The sequence below is a fragment of the Phymastichus coffea genome, unplaced genomic scaffold, assembly GCF_024137745.1.
Source record: "Phymastichus coffea isolate CEN01 unplaced genomic scaffold, Cenicafe_Pcof_1.1 PCOF00015, whole genome shotgun sequence".
In the NCBI taxonomy this organism is placed as follows: Eukaryota; Metazoa; Arthropoda; class Insecta; order Hymenoptera; family Eulophidae; genus Phymastichus; species Phymastichus coffea.
The window spans coordinates 4,326,127-4,351,547 of record NW_026706826.1 but is presented as its reverse complement, the minus strand read 5'-3'; the positions used below and the strand labels follow the sequence as shown (position 1 = coordinate 4,351,547).

The 25,421-nt window shown below is 33.5% G+C and overlaps 1 protein-coding gene across 5 annotated transcripts in view; it reads right to left on the bottom strand.

The window, feature by feature from the left end:
• The window catches only part of LOC131675031 (protein lingerer), a 796,131-nt gene that overhangs the window by 708,651 nt on the left and 62,059 nt on the right, over window positions 1-25,421 (bottom strand). For all 5 annotated transcript variants that reach the window (XM_058953839.1, XM_058953842.1, XM_058953845.1 and 2 more), the window contains exon 2: window positions 19,358-19,516. In XM_058953839.1, coding sequence (XP_058809822.1) covers window positions 19,358-19,471 — 114 coding nt within the window. In that variant the 5' untranslated portion in view covers window positions 19,472-19,516. The remainder of the gene's footprint in view (window positions 1-19,357; window positions 19,517-25,421) is intronic.

Below are 25,421 nucleotides of genomic sequence, written 5' to 3'. Positions count from 1 at the left end.
ATATACTTATTTTCAGAATCAATCAAATCACTGTAGCCGATAGCTTGCAAAACGTCTGATAGAATAGACTGGATCAGTCATGGTCGTTGTTTACCAAACCAGCATATATACTTTTATAAAATATAAACAAACCGTTACGTTGCCGCGAGTGCAGTTTCAGTTTTACGTACTGCGCATTCTCGATGTATGAAGTAGTGATTATATTTGTTTACCGACGATATAAACGCTTATAGTAATTTATGTTATTAATTGAAATTAGAATGAATAATTGACAAAATATAAATATATTAAATCAATTAACCCTTTGCGGCATACATTTTTCAGAGAAACCAGTTTTCGTATAAATTGGTATACAAGGGTTTTTGGGATCGCTGATCACGATTCTGAACTCAGAATTTCAAAATTTAATATGGCGGATCCAAAATGGCGGCAAAAATTTGATGTATATACTTTATTTTATTGAAAGTTGGTATAAAAGGATTTTTGGGATCGCTGATCACGATTCTGAACTCAGAATTCCGAAATTCAAAATGGCGGTCAAAATGACGGATCCAAGATGGCGGCGTAAATTCAATGTATATTTTTTATTTCATTGAAAATTTGTATACAAGGGTTTTTGGAATCGCTGATCACGGTTCTGAACTTAGAATTTTGAAATTTAAAATGGCGGATCCAAGATCGCGGCAAAAATTTGGTGTATATTTTTTCTTTTATTGAAAGTTAGTATACAAGGGTTTTTGCGGTCGCTAATTATGAATGTAAACTCAAATTTCCGAAATTCGTAATAACGAATCCAAGACGACAGCAAATATTGATATTTCAGAATTTCTTCTGAAAATGTGCATGTAGAGGTTTTCGGGATGGGTGATCATATTTCTTCGAAAATTTCCTTTCTTTCTGCGGAAAGTTCTGAAATTCCATATTTTTAAAAGTCAACTCCTTCCATCAATAGAGGCTGTAACCAACCGTCATCTGTTCAAATGTTGTAATTTCTGTATGCTGGTACTCCATTAGATCCAATGCCAATTCAGTAAATCAGAGGATAAATCATTACCAAACTTACTTGACTTCAATAATTGTGAAATTATATACGTATACATAAAAGTAAAAATATAGCGAGTGTTAAAAATTCTTTCAGTTATATAGCACATCGAACATTTCAAGTCATCTATTAGAGACCGATGGAAAAACAATTTTAGAGCGATAAAATAGATTCGTACGGATCATTGTAGTATAATACACTAAAATCTGTTGTGAGTTGCAATTTTCGTAAGAGCTTGTACCGATCCTGTAGCATTAAAAATTTTTTTTATCAAGTAGTCGAGTTTTTTTATAATTACAAATATTAACGTATCTCATACAAAATGGAAATCGCTGATATTCCTAGCAACACAGAGTCAGTAGATGGACTTGTTGATTCAGACCAAGAGGAGGATGATATAAATGTAGAAACCGAAGATCAGCTTGAAGAGAATGAAGGTGACAGCGATTCAGATGAAGATCAAGGAGAACGCTCTGGCAATGAAGTATGGAAGAAAAAAGAAAAAAATAGAGATGATGATCAATTCACTGCTGATTTTGGACCAAATATCCCCGAAAACGTAAAATCTCCACTAGATATTTTTGGTGTCTTTTTCCTGACGACATGCTGGATTTACTAGTTCAGCAAACAAATAAATATACACAGGAGAAAACTCAGGAAAAGCAATTGATCAAAAAAGAAGAGTTACTGATTTTTCTAGGAATTAATATTCTGATGGGAATAAAAAAACTGCCTTCTTATCGCGACTATCGGTCGAGTGACCCAAAGTTGAAGGATTCATATATAAGCTCGCTAATGCCGGTTGTTCGTTTCGGATTCATATTAGGTAATTTGCATATATCCGACAACAGCACAGAACCTAAAAAAGGTGAGCCTAATTATGATAAATTGTATAAATTGAGACCATTGCTGGATAGACTTCAAGAAACATTCAAAACTTGCTGGAAACCAAGCAGATATCAATCTATCGATGAATCCATGATAAAATTCAAAGGTCGAAGTAGCCTGAAGCAATACTTGCCAGCAAAACCAATAAAACGAGGATATAAATGTTGGATTCGTACGGATGAGTCCAGTTACGTATGTGAATTTCAAATTTATACTGGAAAACCCGAAAGTTCTGAGAAACAGTTAGGAGCACGAGTTGTCAAAGATTTGACGCGTGAACTTGTTGGTCAAAATTACCATGTGTACTTTGACAATTTCTTCACTGGCGTCGATCTATTAATTTCGCTGAAAGAAGACAAAATATTTGCTTGCGGAACTATACGTTCCAATCGTACTGGGTTACCTAAATCTGTAATGCTTGACAAACAAATGAAGCATGGACAATACGATTTTCGAACGTCTGATACTGGTATTACTTGGATAAAATGGATGGATAAGAAAGGTGTTTGTTTCCTGTCAAATTACCATGATCCATCCGAAGTGACAACAGTAAATCGAACACAGAAAGATGGCACACGAGTGCAGGTAGATTGTCCAGTCATGTGCTCTGATTACAACAAATACATGGGATTTGTCGATAACGCTGATCGTTTGTTATCTACATATAAAATAGATCGAAAGTCCAAAAAGTGGTGGTACAGATTATTCTGGCATTTCATTGATCTAACTATTACAAATTCATTCATCATATTTTCAAAAATAAACGCTGATAATCCTATAACATTGAAGAAGTTCAGACTACTTTTAGTGGATGGATTGGTTTCTCACAAAATTCCAACTAAAAAAGGAAGAAAGCGACAACCTACACAAACCAATCTTCACAAACTACAAGTTTTTGTTGAAAAAAGACGCTCTCTATCTGCTCATATGCCAACACCCATTGATAATTATAGGAGATGCGTTCACTGCAGTACAAAAACAAAAGATGTGCGAACTAAATGGTCATGTAGTACGTGCAACGTACCATTATGTTTACAAGTAGACAGAAATTGCTTTTTGAAGTATCATTCATGAAAGATTGAAATGAATTAGAAAGCTAAGATAATTAAAAAAGTGAAGGTGAGAAGATAAAAATATAAAAGTGAAAAAAAAACAAAAATACAAAAAAAAATCAATCTGATCTTGGATTCACCATTTTGAATTTCGAAATTCTGGATTCAGAATCGAGATTAGCGATCCCAAAAACCCTTGTATACTAATTTTCAATAAATTAAAAAATATACACCAAATTTTTACCGCCATCTTAGATCCGCCATTTTAAATTTCAAAATTCTGAGTTCAAAATCGTGATCAGCGATCCCAAAAACCCTTGTATACAAATTTTCAATGAAATAAAAAATATACACTGAATTTATGCCGCCATCTTAGATCCGCCATTTTAAATTTCAAAATTCTGAGTTCAGAATCGTGATTAGCGATCCCAAAAACTCCTTTGTATAAATTTTTGTAAAATTATAACTGAAAGTTTCTTCAATAATGAATTTTGTTTATAAATAGGGCTGTTTTTTCGTCTTTGTTTAACAATATTAACAAATTAATAAAAGTTGTGGCACCAATTGACGTAAATTTCAATTGTATATCATCCTATAATCGTAAAACAACAAAAAACTCAGGGTAAATTCATCAAAAACTATTCTAAATTTGCAAAAAATGCTATGAAAAAAGGTGGGAATACGTATTCCCACTGTGCCGCAAAGGGTTAAAGTGCTTATTTTTTCAAAGAATGTTATTCTGTTTCAATATAGAATTTACTATGTCAATAGGATATTAGTTCATTTAATGGTACTGGCCCAGTAGAGTATATTTAATTGCGCGGCGCAGTTGATTTGACTACTCTTTTTTCTCAGTGTGGATATATTGAACAAAAAAACTCACATTAAACACAAGCAATCACGCAATAAACATATACATAACCACAGATTCACACAATTATTATTATTACGGTTCAATTTTGCGCTATACTATCCCTTTTTTTCTTTTTCCGCATTGTTGTGGAACTTTAAATATCCAAAAATTGGTTCTACAAACTCAAATCGGGTCTTACTATGAACTGTTGTGCTCTAATATACAACTATTACAGTAATAAAATTTTTTCACCCATATATAAAACCATAAACTTCCTACAATAACTCTGCTCTATATAAATCCTTAAACTGCTTTAAATAACCCTATTTTACATAACTCTTTTAATAACTCTGTTCAGTCGTTTGTGATTACTGTTTAAAAATTGTGTATCTTGTTTTACGTTAATTGTGTTGTCGAGCATATACAACATTTCCAAAATACACCTTTTCTGCATATTGTGTTCTATGTCTAGAATGCATATGTCAGTGAAATTAAATGAATGGCCCGGATTGTCATAGATATGTTTAGGAACCGGTAACTCTTTTTATTCATCTACAATCAACTTATCCATGTTCACTACCGACTTTTCATGCTCATTGATTCTAGTTTTTAAAGATCGTTTTGATTCACCTATTTAACAACTATCCCATTACTTACAGTCAAATTTATACACTATAACAGTTTGTTCATCTATTTTTGTTCTGTGCTTTCCTAATCTGATTACATGATATAATTTTTTGTTTATGACAGACACTGTACGTATCTTACATTTTTTGTAAATATTGGCTATCGAAAAATAATATTTCGCATGAATGGGAATGCTAATCGAAGCTAACGGAGTTTCTTTTTCACATTGTACATAAAAATTTTTTTTCATTCTATTAACAAATTTGTGTTTACGTATACGTGCAATAATATATACATTTATAAATCGTTTTGGATAGTCATTATTCAGTAAAATTTTTTTAACCGTTTTCATGTTAGCGTTATGGAAGAATTCATGTGATAATAAAATTACTTTATCTGTTAAATTGGAGACTATATTAAATAGATTTAAATTATCCATTTAAAATTTATCAGTCTATTTGAGTATGTAAGTTTTTGACACCATTTAGTGATTAATCTGTTATTGTTTTTTATAAGTGAAAAATCTAGAAAATTTATAATATTATTAGTTTCCATTTCGAAAGTGAATTTCAAATTTTCATTGTAATTATTGAACACATGAACTACTATTTGCAAATGTTCTTTTTTAATACATAAAATTGTGTCATCAACAAAACATCGATATTTGAATGTTTGCACAGACTATGGAGAGGTTTTTGCATTCAAAAAATTGTTTGTACACTTAAAATTACAGAAAAATTATACAAGAGAATGTTTTTGTAAACTATAGATAAAGTATGACCCAATTAGGTTTTGCTATATTCTACTGCACAATTCTATATTTAACGTCACTTGTAATCTAGCTCATAATTCATTTTCAGCAAATTTATTAAAATATATGTGAAAATTTCATACAAATTATAAATAGAAATATAATATTGTCTTCAAAATTAATAGTATTATTAAATAGACAGTAAATATTTATCATAATAACCGTTATTTTACAAAATATCAGTAGACTTCCCAGTAATTTAAATCATTATTTTGAAAATCTTTAACACTAAACCTATCGACATATTATATATACCTATTTCTACCAAATGACGGTCAAATGTCCGCTTTTGAAACAAATAATTATAGTCTTTTCCAGTTGATAGTAATTAATACACGATTTAGCATAAATAATAAACACAAAATAATTATCATATAATAATTAAAAAACATTTATTTTTCGGGCTTTAGGAGCAGTTATTTGACTGGTTTGGTAGGTTTAGTATTAATTATTAGAAAATGTTATTCAGAAAATAGATGTGCTAATCCGTTTGAAGATAAAAAGTTATGTTGGTATCGAATTGCGTAAAATTTCCACGGCAATGCTCAAAGAGTATTTAGTTTTAATAATAAAGCTAGGATTTGTAAAAAGTGCAGAAACACTTTCAATGCCCTTCAACGCTCTGATGATCTTAAGGAAAATATTAATTCTGCATTAGTAAGTCAAATTCATCTTCGGCACCCATCAAAAAAATTCATCTCTCGAACAAAATAATTTACGAGATCCAACCATCAGTTCAACATCGTCTACAAATAAAAATTCGCTAAATAATCAAAATATCAAGTCAAAAAGAGAAATAGAACTTGAGCATATGCTAAATAGTTTAAAAGAAAAATTTTAATCGCTAGAAAAATCAGACCTGTTTGGCGTATCAATTTTAACAATTGCTCCTGAAGAATGGAGTATTCGTAAAATAGCTAAAGAATTGAAAACAATTAAATTTATAGCAACTTAAGCAAAAAAGTTGAGAAAATTAGAAGGAATATTATCATTAGCGTCATTGAAGAAAGGTAAAGCTTTACCATCTGCTACGGTGAATAAAGTCACATCATTTTATGAGAGCGATTTAAATAGCAGGATAATGCCAAATCAGAAATCTTTTGTATGGATATCAAAGGATAGTAGTAAAATAGAAGTATCAAAACTATTATTATTATACGACGTTACATATTTACATAGAGAGTTCAAAAAAACATATCATAATAATCCTATTGGCTTAGCTAAATTTTCTAAGCTCCACCCAGAATACGTGGAACTAGCAGGAACCAAAGGTACTCAGTTTTTGTGTTTGTACTGTACATCAGAATTAAAAAAATATGGTTGATGCTGCTGATTTAGAAAGAATGACACTTGAATTGGAGAAACGCATAAGAAATTACAGTAATTACATTTCATTAATTATTTGTGAAAACTCAATCGCTAATTGTTATTTAGGGAATTGTTTAGTTTGCCAAGATATTAGGAGTTATATATTTCAAATTCTTGATAATAGAAACATTTCGGAAATTGTATTCAGCATATGCAAGAACATTTAATATCAGAGAGAAGAAATGTTTGTCCAAATGAAAAGAATATAATTTATTCTACTGATGGTGCAAAACAACACTATCAAAATAGATTTCATATAAGTACTCTCATGCATCATGAGGAAGATTTTGGTATCAAAGCAGAATGGCACTGTTATGCAACAGCTCATGTAAAAGGAGCTTGCGATGGTCTTGGTGCAATATTTGAAAAAGAAGCTACTCGAGCAAGTCTTGAGACAAAATCGATTGATGTGAGACTGAAATCAAAGGATCTGTATAACTAGGCAATCAAAAAATTTCAGAATTTAAAGATTTCTAATTATAGTAAAGAAACACACGATAGAATCCGTAAATGTTAATTTTTTTCTCAAGATTTATTCGGAATAGAATATAAATTATACCAAAATTGAACATTATATATTTTTTACTATAGCAGTATTAAAAGGTCACCCGCAAAAGTGAACTATTAAATATTCATTAATAAATATTTGATGAATATTTTTTAATGAAATTGACTGAAAATTATTTTTTATATGATTTATATTATTATTTTCTTGTTATAGTTGCGTTACAGTATTTTATTCGACAAAGTATTGACAATAATGATAATCTTCAAGAAAAATGTTCAAAACATGATGAACTTTATACCAACCATATCGTAAAATATCAATATTATTACATCCTTCTATTCCACATTTTATATTACAAGAATCTCTAAAACTAAACTCAACATAATTTTCAAATTTATCCGGTTTTTCATCAATATAACCGCTTTTGTACCAGGAATATTTAAACACATTTTTATATCTCGGTGATGAAAGCTGATTATGACCAATAGATTGCATTTTTATGATGTTGTTTATTAAATGTAAATTAAAATCTTAATCTATTAAAATCACTTGATCTGAAAAATATCATACGAAGTTTTTCCAATAGCGAAATCCATATACATGAAGTGGTTGAATCTTTCCTGTTGTACCTGTTATAACGAGTTCATTTCTAAACTCGTTACGTCTCTCTCTCTACCTTCATATAATCCATATCATTTATATAAATTATGTCAATATTCTTTATGTACAATCATATAGGTATTCGACGTAGCAGCAGCCGCCGCAGTCAAGAGATGAGAGAGAGCAACAGAGTCGCGTTAGAGAGAAAGAGAGAGAGAGAGAGAGAGCGATATGCCCGAACATATGCGTCGCGCTGAAGGCGTCTTGACCGGTCAGGACGCGCGCGATTGATACTGAAGTAGGAGAGGGGGCACAGCCAGCGACAATTAGCTGTTCGACTCGACGCCACGAACTGAGGTCTTACCGATTTTGTGCTGCTTTCCCGTTAAGAAGGATAGCTTTTACTGCCTTGTCATCGACGCCGGCTTCCGACAGTCTCAAGGTGGATAGAGTGTACGTATGCGGTGTGCCGAGAGTGCAATCAACGCTGGCTTAATGCGACAATAGCGAGCCGTTGTTGCATCAACAAATTTCGACGTACGAGCGTTTGAAAAAGGCATGACCAAGGAAAATGTAAGTACCTCCTCGTACTTTGTAGAGACAAATGTAAAGTTATAATAATGCAGTTTAATAAAGTAGCGCAGGGTAAGAGAGAGAAAGCAAGCAAGCCGAAAGCTCTCTAAATAGAAGTATTTGATGACAGCACGATTTTCCAGCTTTTCCATTTTTAAGAAAAACACAGAGGTGTCTTGTTCAGTGTGCTCTCAAATCTAAACTAACATGGCGATCGGGGTGAAACTATAGCTACAAGCTATCTAAGGATGGTACTATAGAACGCCACCTCAAGGTAGGCTGAGTGGCGCCATCTCTTGGTCAGGTCGGAAACTTATCAATCCACCCTCGTATAATATTCTATGGTGTTCTACGAATCTCGATAGATTTGTGGTTCTTCATGCTTCCCCGTGAGTTTACATGATGTTGTGTGTTGTTGACTGGTGTTCAATGGTGTTCCATATATCGTAATGGTTTTTTGATTCTTCATGGTTACCCATGAGTTTGCAAGGTATTTTCTGGTGTTTCGCATATCTAGACGGATCCATCATTCTTCATGGTTCTGCATGGTACTCCATACGATTCCAAGGTGTTTTATGGTGTTTTTAGGAGTTTTATGATGTTTCATGAATCTTGATGAATTTGTGGATTTCCCCATGAGCTTCCACGGATTTCATGTTGTTTTATGGTATTCGACGCATCTTAATGGAATCGTTGTTCTCCATTGTACCTTATAGTATTCCATGGTATTTTACGATGTTTCATGATTTTCTATGTATCTCGATAAATTCATAGTTCATCATTGTTCCTTATAGTACTCAATGGAGTCGGTTTCATGAACGAAACTCTATCTAATGCAAATAGGGGTTGCACGATAAAATACTCCAAATCTTGTTTCACAAATGTAATATGTATTTTTATATAAAATTTTTAAATAAAATTATCTAATACAATTATCTAATATCAAGCTTCGACATGACCTGTGTATGCTGACATTCTCCTGCTGAGAATATGTTGTTTCACAATTTCATATCTGAATATCAAAACATATTTCTACAATAAGACGACGTTTACCTATACAATCATTTTTTATAATAATTTATGGTTTTCTAAAAAATAAGAATATATTTAAAATAAAATATACATATATATATATTTATATGTTATCAAATAACTTCTATAACATTGTATTTAAAATCATATATTGCTTACAAATACTTAAATCCTCGAAATTCATGGTTAGTAACTATTTATTATAAATGAAACTTTACAGAATATCATTGATATTAATTTGGGTAACTGGTTAGAAATAGATGCGCTCAATGCAAGTGGTTGTAATAACAAAATTCACCAGAGAGTCGATATTTCGTACCCGAGAAAACTATTAATTCTACAACTCCTAGCATCGGATATTACAAATATCAAAATTAAAGGTGTCCCACAGTCAAAAATAAATATAAATAATAGGCATTATCGCGTTATAAACGAAATTTTCCACGTGAAAACTGACTTGAAATAACGATTATTATAATATGCTAAATGGGGTAATCAGTGGTTCAAAGTTGCTAATTTATATGTCAATAAGAAACAATGGCCAAAGTACGCTAGGGGTGCCTATATATCTTTTCCTCCGCAAAATTTCTAGCTCAAAATATATGAAATAAGTCTTAAAACACGATTTAATTGTATTTGAACCTTTTTTTTATGAATCATGAATTTTTTCATACATTATCCATGAACGTAGTATAATAAATGAAATCCCCCTCCCCCCCTTCACCTATCAGGATAGGTAAACTTCTGCAGGCGAGTGGGCATGATAATCATATAATTTTTTTATTATACTGAAACTTGTTCTTCAATTTTCAATAGTTTTGCATGCTACGTACATATTGGTTTCCTTGAACAATTTCATTCCAGCCTTTTTTGTTGAATATAGTGCTGTAATCATAAGAATAATCAAATTTATATCTTCTTGTTTATGTTCTTTATCAAAAATATATGTTATACTTTAATAACACTACTTATTATAGTTACGACGTCGAATAAGTATACTAAAAAAATATATACATTAGTTTGTACCTGCAATGAACTAGAGAATAATGTGAAATCACTTATCTACATTAGACGAGTAGATTAATACGATTAATAAGTAACTGTTATATATACTGTACATTATCTATTGCAGTGGTTCCTATATTTCCACTATCAATGTTGTTGCTTTTGAATAGTGGAAAAAATGTAAGGTACATAAATAGTTTTATACACGTTGCATCATCGCTTATGTCGCTTATTTCTAACAGATCGTACATTCGTTCAATTTCCTTTTTTTAACATTAACAACATCGTGCGTTAAAATGTTTCCAATGATGGAAACAAATTTCGAATAAACTTTATAAGAGTACTCGTCGGACCAGTCGTTATGCAAATCAAGACGACTGAAACTATACGTATGATTGTCCTATAATTACAAATAAAAATATTTCACTCCTTCTATCTATACGGAATAACATGAAAAGGTACAATAATATCTTGTACAGAAAATATTGCATTTAACTGTATAAATTGAGATATATAAAGACTGTAATTTATTCCTGTATCAGCCACAGTATCAATCTGGAATAGTATTAGCTATGTACGATTTTGTTTCGTTATTGATTTTGATATCGACAGGCCCGACGAGTACTTTTATAAAATTTATTCGAACTTTGTTTACACCATTGAAAACGTTTCAACGCATGATATTGTTAATGTTAAAAATTGAAATTGAACGAAAGTACAATCTCTTATTAGAAATAAGCGACATAGGCGATAATGCAACGCGCATAAAACTATTCATGTACCTTACATTTTTTCTACTATTCAAAAGCAACATTGATAGTGGAAATATAGAAATCATTACAATAGACAATGCACCCTATATAAAACAGTTACTTATTAAACGTATCCTTGCAGGTACAAACTAACGTATATATTTTTAGTACGCTTATTCGACGTTGTAGCTATAATAAGCAGTGTTATTCAAGTAAACATATATTTTTGATAAAAAAACAAAAAAAAGTAGCTGTGAATTTGATTTTTCTTATGATTACAGTATTATATTCAACAAAAAAGGCTGGAATAAAATTGTTCAAGAAAACCAATATAGCATGCAAAATTATTGAATATTGAAGAACAAGTTTGAGAAAAATAAATAAAAGTTGTACGACTATAATGTTTACTTGCCTGCAGAAGTTTACATTTCCTGAAAGGTGTAGGGTCTGGGCTTTACAATACGTCATACTTTCTACTTTAAAATACAATTTCAAATTTATAAATTAATGAATTAAAAAATGTTCATTAATATAAATTTTTTAGTTATTAGTATCAAAAACAGATATTATTACTAGTGACCGAAAATTGATAAAGCGCATCAATAGCTTCGGATAAAATCTTCTATATACAAGGTCTGTCCGGAAAGTATCGGGCCTACCTTTATATTTTCGTGCTAGCATTATTCTTTATCATCTGGTGGGTGGCATCCTTCAAAGTAATACCCACTTGATTGAATAACACGGTTCCATCGATGTTTCCACTTTTCAAAACAGTCCTGGAACTCACTTTTATGGATAGCCTTAAGTACACTCGTCGCATTGTTTTCAACCGTTGTTTTGTCATCGAATCGGTGTCCTTTGAGTGGTTTTATAGTTTTGGAAACAGCCATAAGTCACAAGGGGCTATGTCGGGACTGTATGGAGGTTGTCGAAGCAATGCAATATTGTGTTTGCTCAAAAACTGCTGCACAAGATTGGATGAATGCGCTGGCGCATTATCGTGATAGAGAAGCCAGTCACCAATTTCCCAAAAGTGCGGCCGTTTTCTTCTTACTACATCACGCAGACTTTTCAAAATTTGAACGTAGTATTCTTTATTGATTGTCTAACCTGTTGGTGCATATTCGTGATGTACAACACCTTCACAATCGAAAAAAACAATCAACATTGACTTAACATTGCTCCGACTTTGACGTGCTTTTTTTGGTCTTGGCGATTCAGAATGCTTCCACTGTGAAGATTGTTGTTTTGTTTCAGGATCATAACCATAAACCCATGATTCATCACCTGTATTAACTTTTCTAAGCACATTATCATCATTATTGACCATTTCCAGTTTGTCCAGAGCGATTTCTAAGCGAATGTTCTTCTGCTCTGCTGTGAGCAATTTTGGGATGAATTTCGCACACACGCGTTTCATTCCTAAATTTTTGGTTAAAATTTCTGAAATGATAGTTTTTGGTATCCGAAGGTCTTCTTCTAGTTCTCTCACAGTCACACGACGATCTTGTTTGATTGCAAGTCGCACCCGCTCAATATTATCTGCAGTTTTTGTCGTCGAAGGTCGGCCGGAACGAGAATCACTATAGACAAAAGTCGACTATCCTTGAACCGTTTATACCACTCTTTTATTCGTGTTTTGCTCATACACTCGCTTTCGAAGGCCTTTTGCATCATTTCAATAGTTTCTGAACTCGTTTTTCCGAGTTGAAAGCAAAATTTGATGAAAATTCGTTGATCTTATTTTTCAGTCATTTTTGACAATATCAAAATCTGACGAACGCGAAAAAGGCACTGTAAACAAAGACAGGCTGCCCATGAACTATACGTCCGGCAGGTGTCAGTAAGTAACCGATAGATTCGTGAGGCTTTACTGTTGACGTTTCTGTCCGGTAGAGGTCGCTCGAACACTATAGTGTGAAGATATAAGAGTAGGCCCGATACTTTTCGGACAGACCTCGTTCTACACATCAAATATAGAAAGCTCTCCATATTTTCTGTCGTTCAATAAATGAAAAATGATCATTTTAAATACTTTCTTGTCACAAAATGTTATTTTTGAGTTTAATTAATAATTTCATTGTCAAAACTGTCAAAATTTTGTTAATGAAGTAAAATCTGAACTATCTAAAAAAAGTGCAAATAATGTACATAATTCTTATAATACAATAATGTATATAAGCCTTCTGGAGGTGAAACTGTCTTGGGGATGAACTGGGGGCTTACGTTTATGTGGGTTAACATGACGAGTAGAGTTATTCAAGGGGTATGTGAGTGGGGTTGATAAGGGAGTGAGATTAATCAGAGGGTATGCGAGTGGGCTTGATCAGGGTGTATGTGAGTGAGGTTAATAAGGAGGTAAGGTTAAATCAGAAGGTTTTGGGGGTGGCTTTCGATAATGGTTTCCAGACCCGAAATTCCTTTTCTAGCACAACAACAGTATAATTCTCTCATCAATTTTTAAGCGTCATAGCAAGTGAAAAGTCAGCGACATTGGTGATTGGCAAATATGCATATAGCAATAGTAGGGTTTAGGGTAGTTCACCTTCGGAATACATAAAAATGAAAAAAAAAACCCGAAACATGTCAATTTTATTTCATCATTTTCTAGATAAAAATTTATTTTTCAATTTTTTTCATGATAATTTTGTGATTCTGTACACGAAAAGTCCAGTCAAAAATGTAGCTTTTCCCCTGTACATCATACGGGTTGCAACCCCCTGAGCACAAAACTATGCGATTTTGTTGTTTTTTTAATAAGAAATTTTTTGTAACCACGGACAGCTGCTGGCAATCCACGAAGCCAAGACCCTCGACTACCTGTCAAGCGAGATGTTCACCACTGCAGAAGAGCTCTACGTCGAAAGTCGCAGCACACTGCTCGATCATCAAGCCCGGTACAGGACCGCAGAGGTCCGCACGTCAATAACTGACGGCTCGGCGACGGTGGGAGCCCACGGAACCGACTTCCCGCTCTCGAAGTTACCACAACTGGAGCTGCCTACCTTCAGTGGAAAGCCGGAGGACTGGGAGGTCTTCCGCGACCTCTTCGTAGATCTGATCCACCACAATGCCACGCTGGGCGACACCACGAAAACTGAGAGATCACCTGGCCATATTTATGGGGCTTCGCCCACTCACAGAAGAGACCCCAGACGGCATCCAATCGCTCATAGATGAGCTGAATCGATACCGCACCCAACTCGAGCGCTTGAGCAGGTCCGTGCAGTTGTGGGACGACTGGTTTATCTTCATGGGCGTGCGGGCCCTAGACCCCGTCACCAAAAGAGCCTGGGAGGAGGAACCCAAGCCCAGCGTGTCATCCGACACTGCATTGTTGCCCGGTGAAGCATCTTTTAGAGGAGTGGATAAACAACCTCCAATCAGCAGGATCATACGTCAGTCCACATTTTTTCATTAAACCATGAACATTATTGCGATAAACATAGCTTTCACCTTGGGAAAAGAACGGAGTAAACGACTTTTCTTGATGTATGTACCAAGAAAATGTAGTTTTAGGGGCAAGAAGATTTCTCTCTTTTAGTCGTAAACCCAGTAATTCGGATTTGTCTTTGGTCAAGCCTAAGTCTCGGACTAAGTCATTTAGTGCAGCTTGATCAAAATAATCGGTAGAGATTGAGAATCTTGACAATCATAAAAATTACTATCTGCAGAAACTTGGAGAAATCTTTTCTCACCACTTATATTAGTATCAGCATTTTTCGTCTAACTTGGAGGGTTAGGAGGGATATCGTCAGATCTCATCATCACAGGTTTCGTGGCACTTGATACATTTGTATACACTATTTTATGAGAATTTTTAAAATTGAAGCCAGTAGTTATAGTTAAACAAAAATAGCAGTCATCGTGATTAAACGGCTTCCGCCATAACATTGGTGTTGTAACGGTCCTATCTATGAGCTAGTCTATTATTTCATTAAATCACTGCAACCCGTTAAACTCATCTATCTGTTTACATCAATTAGCATATTAAACGGTGACACCTCACCTATTATTTGATTGTCTTAGTACAAGAGTCTAATTTCATGACCATATAAGGAGCGTGACGTCACAGACTTATAGATATAGATATAATAGTTTTTGTTATTTGAATAAAATATGTTAATTAGACGTAATTTTGATATAACAAAGCATTTCTTATATAGATTTTAGTATATATAGATAGTACATATAGATTTAGATTATAATAATTCGAATTACGTGTAATTATTAAATAATAATGAATTTTAATATGCAAAGTTAATTTGCTTATTACACTATAAATATTAATTATTAGAAAAATGTGAATACTCCATATTCATAATGGATATCTGAAAAACATGAGTAAGAATTGATTTCATTAATAACAGTTTAATGATAACTGTTATTAATAAATAAATAATCAATAATTTATTTAAACATTAAGTTACATATAGAACGAAAGCGTTAATCAAATATGAAAATTTGTTATAATTCAAATGTTATTAACCAATTTGAGTATTTCTTTTTGGAAATCACTTCTAAAATAAGTAAGCTATAAAGTTATTCAAAAATTTAATATTGTTCTATTACAAATATTGTAATATTGCATTAATTAACTTTATTAGTTAATAACTTTTGACGAAACTATTTGTAATAATTGTAAATTACACTAAAACGACTAATAACTAATTTTGTTAAGTTTACATATGTTAAAACTTTAGTATTAATGTTTATTTACTTGTAAATTAAGAAAATTCATTTCTCAAAATTTGCGAATATTTCTCGAAGATTCGAAAACTTCTCGAAAAGAACTCTCCTGCAAAAATAGGCGGGAAAATCTGTGTATAAATACACTGATCATTGTACAGGCTGCGATTCACTCCAAGTCTTGTAAAGTGAGTGCATGAGATTGAATAAACTTGGCTAATACCTAAGTTCTTTCTCTCATTGTAATTAACTGAGCAAGACCTTTCCTTTCCTATAATGCATGCTCAACTTATAGAACATCTCGCGCTATAAGAAACTTGGGCTAAATTATATCCTCTATAAGGAAGACTTTAGCTCTGCTTATGGGACAATACGCACCATAAGAAACTAGGGCAAATTCCGAATTTCCTTGAAATTTACTTATATTCGTATATACTTGATTTATTGATTTATTTCATATTAATTATTAGAGTAAATTTGAAAAGAAACAAATTCTTACTCATTAACGCGACAAGACCACGAGAGTACGAACTATTAAATATATTATAAGTGATACAAACATTACAGTATTTTGAAAGAGATGGGTGTAACTGTGTATCTGTGTCTGTGGCATTATTCCAGCATCTTAAGGGGGTATCCTCGTGTAAATGACGAAAACTGTATGCGATTTTTAGGATTTTTTTTTGAAAAAACTATACAATATTTTCATTTGAAATTTGAACAGGTCTTCAATGTTTATTTCAGCATACAAAAAAAAATTTTCTTTTTCAATTATTACAAATAGTTGAAGCTTAATATATTATTGAAGGGACACACAATTTTTTTTTTTCGTTTTGTGCCACGTTTAATGACCGCTGTATCAATCTGAAACATACCAAAAACATTTTTTTGTTATTATAGTACGAAAAAGTCGTCGATAAACTACATTTACGATTATAAAAAAATTTACTAAAAAAATGGCTCACTTTTAAACAAATTAAGAAAAAAATTCTTTTATTTTTATTGCAAAAAAATGGTTAAATAATAATTTTTTTCAAAATCCTTTTAGTTTGTCGACTAGATAATTAAATTACCTTTAAAATGGTATTTTTTTTTCGATACGTTAAAAATTCGCGGAGTAATCGTCGGCAGAAACTCGAAAAATCATTTTTCGAGGAAACCCGAGAAAACACGTTTGCAATGAATAAAAATTTCTTTTTTCATATTTTCACTTTCAAAACCATTTTTTGAATTTACCTGCAATGCCTGGTCCATAGAGCAAACCTTCTGACTTTTCTAAGTGCACATTTTCCGCTGCATTTTTCATTCTTGACGGCACTCCAACTGAACTTACGCATCCAACATCAACGACTCACATTGCTGTTCGGCCACGAACACGATGAACGTGCAGATCAATTGACAGCCAATCGTGGAGTAATTACATATTAGATGCAGTGTTACACGCTAATCTGCCGCCACGATATAATACCCAAACTCATTCACCAAGGGAGATATAGATAGAGATAGAGATAAAGAGAGATATGGAACGTCACTTAAAAATGTTTGTGGAATAGGTGTTGCGATCAGGGAATGCCTAATATTGTCTCTCCCTCCGTCGTAGAGACGATTCGATGCTTCTTGCACAATCTTCTCTCTCTCTCCTCTTCTTTTTGTTTATATTTCTCTCTCTCATGCTTCTTGCACAATCTTCTCTCCCTCTCTCCCTCTCTCTCCCTCTCTCTCCCTCTCTCCCTCTCTCCCTCTCTCCCTCTCTCTCTCTCCTTCTCTCGCTCTCTCTTCTTCTCTCTCTCTCTCTCCCCCTCTCTCTCTCCCTCTCTCCCTCTCTCACTCTCTCCCTCTCTCTCCCTCTCTCCCTCTCTCCCTCTCTCTCCCTCTCTCTCTCTCTCTCTCCATAGCACCTTACCAGACAAAACCAAGCATACGAGGTGTGATCAAAAAGTAACGAGAATTATTTTTTTTCTGAAAAACTATGTATATATTCATCAATATCAAATTTGTCTCCTTCAAAGTAATCCCCCCCAGATATAATACATTTTTTCCAACGCTTTATCCAGTCTTCAAAGCACTTTTCAAGCTCACTTTTTGATACAGCTCTTAGCTCCTTCAGCGATTTCTCTTTTATCTCATCAATGGTGTCAAAACGTTGTCCTTTCAACGTTTTTTTTAATCTTGAGAATAAAAAGAAGTCACAGGGAGCCATATCCGGTGAATATAGTGCCTGAGGTAACACAACAGTATTTTTTTTTGCCAAAAATTCACGCACAACTAACGCGTTATGAGCGGGAGCGTTATCGTGATGCAGTTTCCACGAATTGTTTTACCACAAAATCGGTCGTTTTTGTCGAATCGCTTCACGTAAACGGCGCATAACCTCTAAATAGTATTCCTTATTGACTGTGCGACCTCCTCGTAGGAATTCATGATGTACTATACCGTTCGAATCAAAGAAGACAGTGAGAAGAACCTTCAGTTTTGATCGAATTTGGCGAATTTTTTTTGGTCTTGGCTTACCAGGTAGCTTCCATTGCGATGATTGCGCCTTGGTTTCAACGTCATACCCATAAACCCATGTTTCGTCACCAGTTATAATGCAATTCATAAATTCTGGATCGTTATTGGCTGCATTCAAACATTCTTTGGAGATTTCTACGCGAGTTTGTTTTTGATCAAAATTTAACAGTTTTGGGACGAATTTGGCTGCTACACGTGTCATGCCTAAAACTTCACTGAAAATTGCTTGACACGATCCAAATGAAATACCAGTATCATCACTGACTTCTCTGATAGTGATTCGCCGATCTTCTAGAATCATTTGTTTAACCTTTTTGACGTTATCCTCGTTAATTGAAGTGTTAGGGCGGCCAGAACGATCATCATCTTCGACGCTTTCACGACCATCTGAGAATCGTTTATACCACTCATAAATGCTTGGTTTACTCAGAGTAGAATCACCATAGGCCTTTATTAACATTTCACACACTTTGTTGCACTTTATTTCATTTTCTACGTAAAATTTAATACAGGTTCTTTGATCCATTTTTTTAACAAACAAAATTCGCCGAGCTTTCAAAAACACCTCTAACCTTAGCGGCTGCCACGTGAAAAGTAAACAATAAAACCAGCTGAAAATGTTATCATACTTCAGGGGTGTGTGTACCAATATAATAAAAAAAAAATTTGACGATCGGATTTTCCAAACCCGCGAAAAAAAATAATTCTCGTTACTTTTTGATCACACCTCGTACTTGAGTAACAAAACATACAATGAACCAATTTTCCATTACAACCGAACTAGTAATTTTTAACTTACTGCTAAATACGGCATTCTGCTTAATAAATAGCTGATAAAACCAGGCAAATAGAGAAATGTATAATTCTTAAGAGCATAATACAATACTGATAAGTATTTAGCTAAATGATCTTAAAATAAATATATAAATTTTAAAATAACTGCTAGACAATTTTTATTGCCTACGGAGTATATTTATATATATATTTTGTTCGCACTTATTACGTATATTCTTTTATAAGTTAAAATTAAAAAATTACAAAATTACCTGAAGTTTGTCACATTTTGAAGTGCTCGACATTTTAGTTTGGTTATTCTTGCTCAATGTAGTTTTGGTTTTAATGTTACTTTTAATGTCTGATATCTTATTAATGGAGCTCATTTCTCAGCAGATTTATTCTTTATATTTACAACTTCTATGTACAACCTAAAAAAAAAACAAAAATTTCGTAGATTCATTTTTACTATATTCTGAATACAGAGGCTTATAAATTTTTATCTATACTGAGATAGAATGTATCACGATGAAAACAAAATAAAAAAAAGGTAAAATATATTTAATCTTTTTCTAAATATTTTATAATGTAAAATGAAACTGGAAAGTCTATTTGATTATAATTCTACGTTTTATGAACTCAGTCAATATTAAAAATTTTCATAAATAAATCTGTTCTATATAGTTTTACGTACAAACGCACCTTCGGCATCAATAATGACAAAAAATTACAGAATTATGACAAAAAATTTAGTTTTGAAACATATTTTCTTTTTCTCAAAATTAAATATACTGTATCGAATTATAGACATTATGTAAGTCAAAGTTCGTAGGAAGTTGCGTCTAGCAAGAGTAGAGCATGCATAAGAATAAACTTATAAAGAATCCTGGGCGGGCGTAAGAGAACAGAACAGGCGATCAATTGATAATCAGTCTAGTTTTTGCTCTGTTTTGAAATACAACTATTGTCGCATTTAATTTTTTATTATTAAAAAATTATTATTATTATTATTATTATTATTATTATATAATAAATATAATATAATAAATAATATAATATAATAAATATTATTATTATAATAAAATTATTATTATTATAAAATTAAAAATTCCGTGTGATTATATCTTTAAAAAAAAAAGCAGTTAGCCCATCGTTACATAGACCAGTAAATACATTCACGAGTCATTCGTGCATAGTTTGGTTATTAGCGCAGCGTCAGCAACTTATCAACTGGAATTACCGTGTCGGTCGATTTCAAAGATCATGATTTAAGAAAGGAACAGCTTTCACCGTCAATTGCGTTATCAGCTTGGATGAATTGATGTCTACTATTAAAACAACTTCGATTTGACGGCTGATCTACTAGCCTTTTCTTGAGCATATAGATGATTATTTGATTATCGGATGTATGATTTAAAAACAGGGTTGGTTTGAATATGTTAGCATTTAACGTACTAGCAATGAATACATATAAAAGAGTAGACCAATCTGCGTATGGTATTTGAAAATTCCGAGAAATACGCATAGATCTGAAATTCTCAGCAAGAAATTATCTGTCGAGAGCAGATTTGAAAATGTGGAGTAGGAAAATACAAACTAGTTACCTACAAGCCAAGCATTCAAAAAGGGGAGAAAGGAACTACTTGCTAAGGAAAAACGAATAGATTAATCTTTTTTTCATTTTTGGTAAAGTTATTTCGTTTTCATTATCAAAGATATAATTTAATTATATTTCAGAGTTGAAAAAAAAATTGAAACGTAAATAATTGTATAATATGTAACGGGGGAGGTTACCTAAAAAATGGAAAATTTATTTAAGAACAAACTCCCACGGTGCAAAGCTAACCGCCGCTCCGTTAAACACGTATGATTGTACGTGTATTCGCCTTTACGTCAGATGATTTCGCTTAATTGTCTTCTACCGAACGAAGTTGAACTCACCTTAACCCTTTTCCTCCCAAATAACACAAATTTTTTCTTAACTTTCATCCTCATATCTTTTAATGAAAAAATCGTATGAAAAATTTATCAAGCAACATATCTTGTAAATTTTGACCTCCTCTTTCAAATGCCGTTGACAAAATTTACCTAAATTGTAAGCCGGAAACGTTATAAGCCGGTTTTCCGGAAAATTCACAAATTTTTCGCGTTTTTTTTCTAAAAAAAGTATATTTTGAAATGGAAAAAGTTTGCACACACCATTGGAAACACTGTTATCGGTGTTATAGATGACTTTTCTTTCAAATGCCGTTGGATATTTTCCGAAATTCAAAATGGCGAACACAAAATGGCGTTCGAAAGGAAAAATTTTTTTTTTAAACTTGAATTTTTTCCTCCAAAACTATCAAGTTTAGTGAAAAATTTAGTGAAAAAATAACAAAAATGTCTTAAAATTAGTCAAGAAATACTCTCAAATTTTTTCAGATTTTTTTACAGCGAATTTGGAAATTTCGATTTTCAAATTTTCCACGAATTCGAAAATTAACTCTCTCGCCTAAAGTCCCATACGTCGCGATCAGGAAAATCGACTTTTAGCGAGGGTAGCAAAAAAAAAATAATTGTTAGACTTGAAATTATTTAAAATTTTATGAAACCAATTTGAAAAAAATGTATACTAGGAATAAAATTGATTAATTTTTTACTCAAAAGCTATTGACTCAATAAAAAAATTCATAATAACAAAAGAGTCTTCAAAATTTACCAAGGAGTACTCTCAATTTTTTTCAGAATTTTCCGAGTTAATTTTCGAATTCGTAAAAAATCGGAAAATCGAAATTTCCAAATTCGCTGTAAAAAAATCTAAAAAAATTTGAGAGTATTTCTTGACTAATTTTAAGACATTTTTGTTCTTAGAAATTTTTCACTAAACTTGATAGTTTTGGAGGAAAAAATTCAAGTTTAAAAAAAAAATTTTTCCTTTCGAACGCCATTTTGTGTTCGCCATTTTGAATTTCGGAAAAAATCCAACGACATTTGAAAGAAAAGTCATCTATAACACCGATAACAGTGTTTCCAATGGTGTGTGCAAACTTTTTCCATTTCAAAATATACTTTTTTTAGAAAAAAAACGTGAAAAATTTGTGAATTTTCCGGAAAACCGGCTTATAATTTTTCCGGCTTACAATTTAGGTAAATTTTGTCAACGGCATTCAAAAGAGGAGGTCAAAATCTACAAGATATGATGCTTGATAAATATTTCATACGATTTCTTCATTAAAAGATATGAGGATGAAAGTTAAGAAAAAATTTGTGTTATTTGGGAGGAAAAGGGTTAAGTCACATGCCTTATGACACTCGATGAATCTTAGATGTGGGCGACTTTACGCCTAATCCACTTAATCCCCTAGATGTAATCGGATTATAACCTAAGCCTTTTACAAATTGCTTAAGCTACTGGGATAGTTAAATAACGTAATCGGTGAATAAATTTGACTAACTTTAATTAATAAAAATAACTACAGTCTTTATTGGACCGAAAGACTAACGCACGCGAATAGGATTTTATAATGAATATTATTCGGTGAAAGAGAGAGAGAGAGAGAGAGAGAGTGTCATGCGAACTAATAATAAAATAATATAGTTATCTCCTGTAGCTAAGAACGTATGTCATACACGCGTATTCGTTGCACACGCGGGCCGACTGAAGTAGAAGACATAAGATAGGCCGAAACAAATAAACTGTACGCGGTAAATACATGATCGACCAGAAATGAAATAGAACATAGACAGCTGCAAACCTAAATAAACAATTAAGCTATATGACTCTCTCGGTTCCCAGGATATACTTATTCCTGAAGGAAGTGGTAGGGACTTATTTTAAGTTCGTGAGCCCCCGAGAGGGACAAGCGCAGTCAGTCCTGTACACGATCTCGCCTTGTAAAGACATCTCTCTGGAGCTCTGTCACTTTATAATAAAAAGTATTATTATATAACTGCCGACTTCGACGCCTAGATTCCTGCAAGTACCCACACGCGCCTTATAACTCGACCATCGTTACCGCAGCGTGTAAAACTTCATGTGACAATCATCAAAATTGGATGACATTTGGTGGCAGCAAGGGTGGAATAAAGAAAAAACGGTTAGAAAAAAACTACCAGTAGTATAATCGGACCGTTTAGTCAAGAGGCAGCATAGAGATCGCTCGACTCCGGATTATCACTCAGTTCCCAGAGAAGAGGACAGTCCGAACGCACATTCTCGGCTGATATTGATTGGTGCAGCAGTTCTCAGAGAAGCAGCCGACATCGTTCATCAGCCTACACGCACAAATCGTTGCTGATTCAGGAGTCTCGCAGTTGCCAGGGGAGCAGCTCAACTTCAGCGCACATTGTGCTCACGGATATATTCAGTGCTACCGTTTTTACGGCCCAACAGGGAGGTCCAAAGGACTCAAGGTACGCAAAAATAAATTTTAATAAGTTCAAAAAGTAAAGAACTTATTGCGCCGCGTTATATTTTGTAAACTGAAGTCTATGATTGAGATATTACAGAGAAAGTTGGCCCCACTTTGTCTGTCGTATCAGTGAGGTTATTTACCTTTCAATCATAAAAGCAGTCGTAATTAATAAGCTTTCACACGTGTACATTCACATCACTACACTCGCGTTTGAAAAATAGGTTAGACTTATATGCTAAGTCGCGATACTTTTTGTAACTATCGAACTGTCGATAACGAGAGTACAGATTCTGACAAAACTTCCGGAACACAATCCTTAACAGACCTAACTAACCACTCACACGATAATCAGCGACATTCAAACATTTACTTACGACCTTCAAAAATGGATGCTCTTAGTAAATTCACGAAGAAAATAAGCTCAAGCGAAGATATCACCGAATCAGATAAAGAATCACAGCTGAGGAAGGAGCTTTTGTTACAACGTGAAAAAAATGAACAATAGCAGGTGCAAATTGACAATCTATCGAAACAACTCAACGAGCTTATGCAAATTATACGGAAGGATGAAGTAATAATACCGGCAGCGCGAAGACAGCAGGGAAATTCAGCAGCTGAGCCGCCTTTGCCTTCAAATAATATTTCTACGGGGCAAGATACGTCCACGCGACCACATGTTCACACAGGAATGCTTTGACGGGAAGATCATCAATTTATTCGTGAATTGTTGACTGAAATAAGGGAGTACGACGGATCAACTGACGTATCTGCATTTATAGATCAAATTATAAGAACAAGTAGGCAATTAAACTCTGATCCAGCAATTTCTGCACTAATTAGGAAAGTTTGTGCATCAAAATTAAAAGGAAGAGCCCAGCAGGTAGTAGAAAGACACTAGGTAACCACTGCCGTGCAACTGAAAGAATGCTTAGAAACACACTTTGGGAAGTTAGAGCTTGAATACGATCAACTGTCTGAAATCAGAAATGCTATGAGGCAAAAATCCGACGAGCCTGTTAAAAATTATGTATATCACTATAATAATATAAACATGCGAATACAAGTTGCGATAGACGGAGAAGGTGGCGATTATAAAGAAATGCATCGCGTTTATGAGTCCAACACAGCGATAGAAAAATTTGTACGCGGATTATACCCAGAGGGATTACGACTCGACGTCCAACAAAAAAATCCGCACACTCTTCCTATAGCATATCAACAAGCCATGTATGAAGAATAACGGAGAAATGAAGATGATAGGCTACGCGCTAAAAATCGTATCGATGCTACGTACGAATACGCCGATCAAAGAAAAGAGCGAGAGAAAAGAGAAAGTCGGTCTAAAGACAGGTATGCGCGCCCAAATAAACACTACTCCAAGGATAGATACGACTCAGCAGCAAGGGAAAGATATTATAGTGATAAAAAGGAAGATAATCATCATAGTAGCTCACGAGAACAGTCAACAGACCGCTACCAATCTCGCGATTGAACGCCCCCAAAGGTTACGTTCGAGAAACAAGATAGGCCTCCGAAGCCCACGTGCTCACACTGTGGAGTATATGGCCATGATAAATCTAATTGTTATAGATTAAAAAATGTACAAGGCAAAAATTTTCCAAGACCAGCCTCAAGTCAACATTTGATGAAAGAAGAGAACGCCTCATGGACCGAGGACGACCCGCCACAATGCTTTTGGAACGACATGCAGACGCAATATATCCCTCAAATGGACGACACTGGCACCTATGGCTTAAGTCAACAGGCACAAGAAGACGAATATTAAAATTTTTAGTAGACACCGGAGCAGGCCTCTCAATAATCAAAGACACAGTACTGGATAAAAAAACTTGTAATCCCATTAAACAGCCGATGCATGAGAGAAAAACAATTCAAAGAGTGAATGGACCACATACAATGTACGGCCAATGCAAACTCA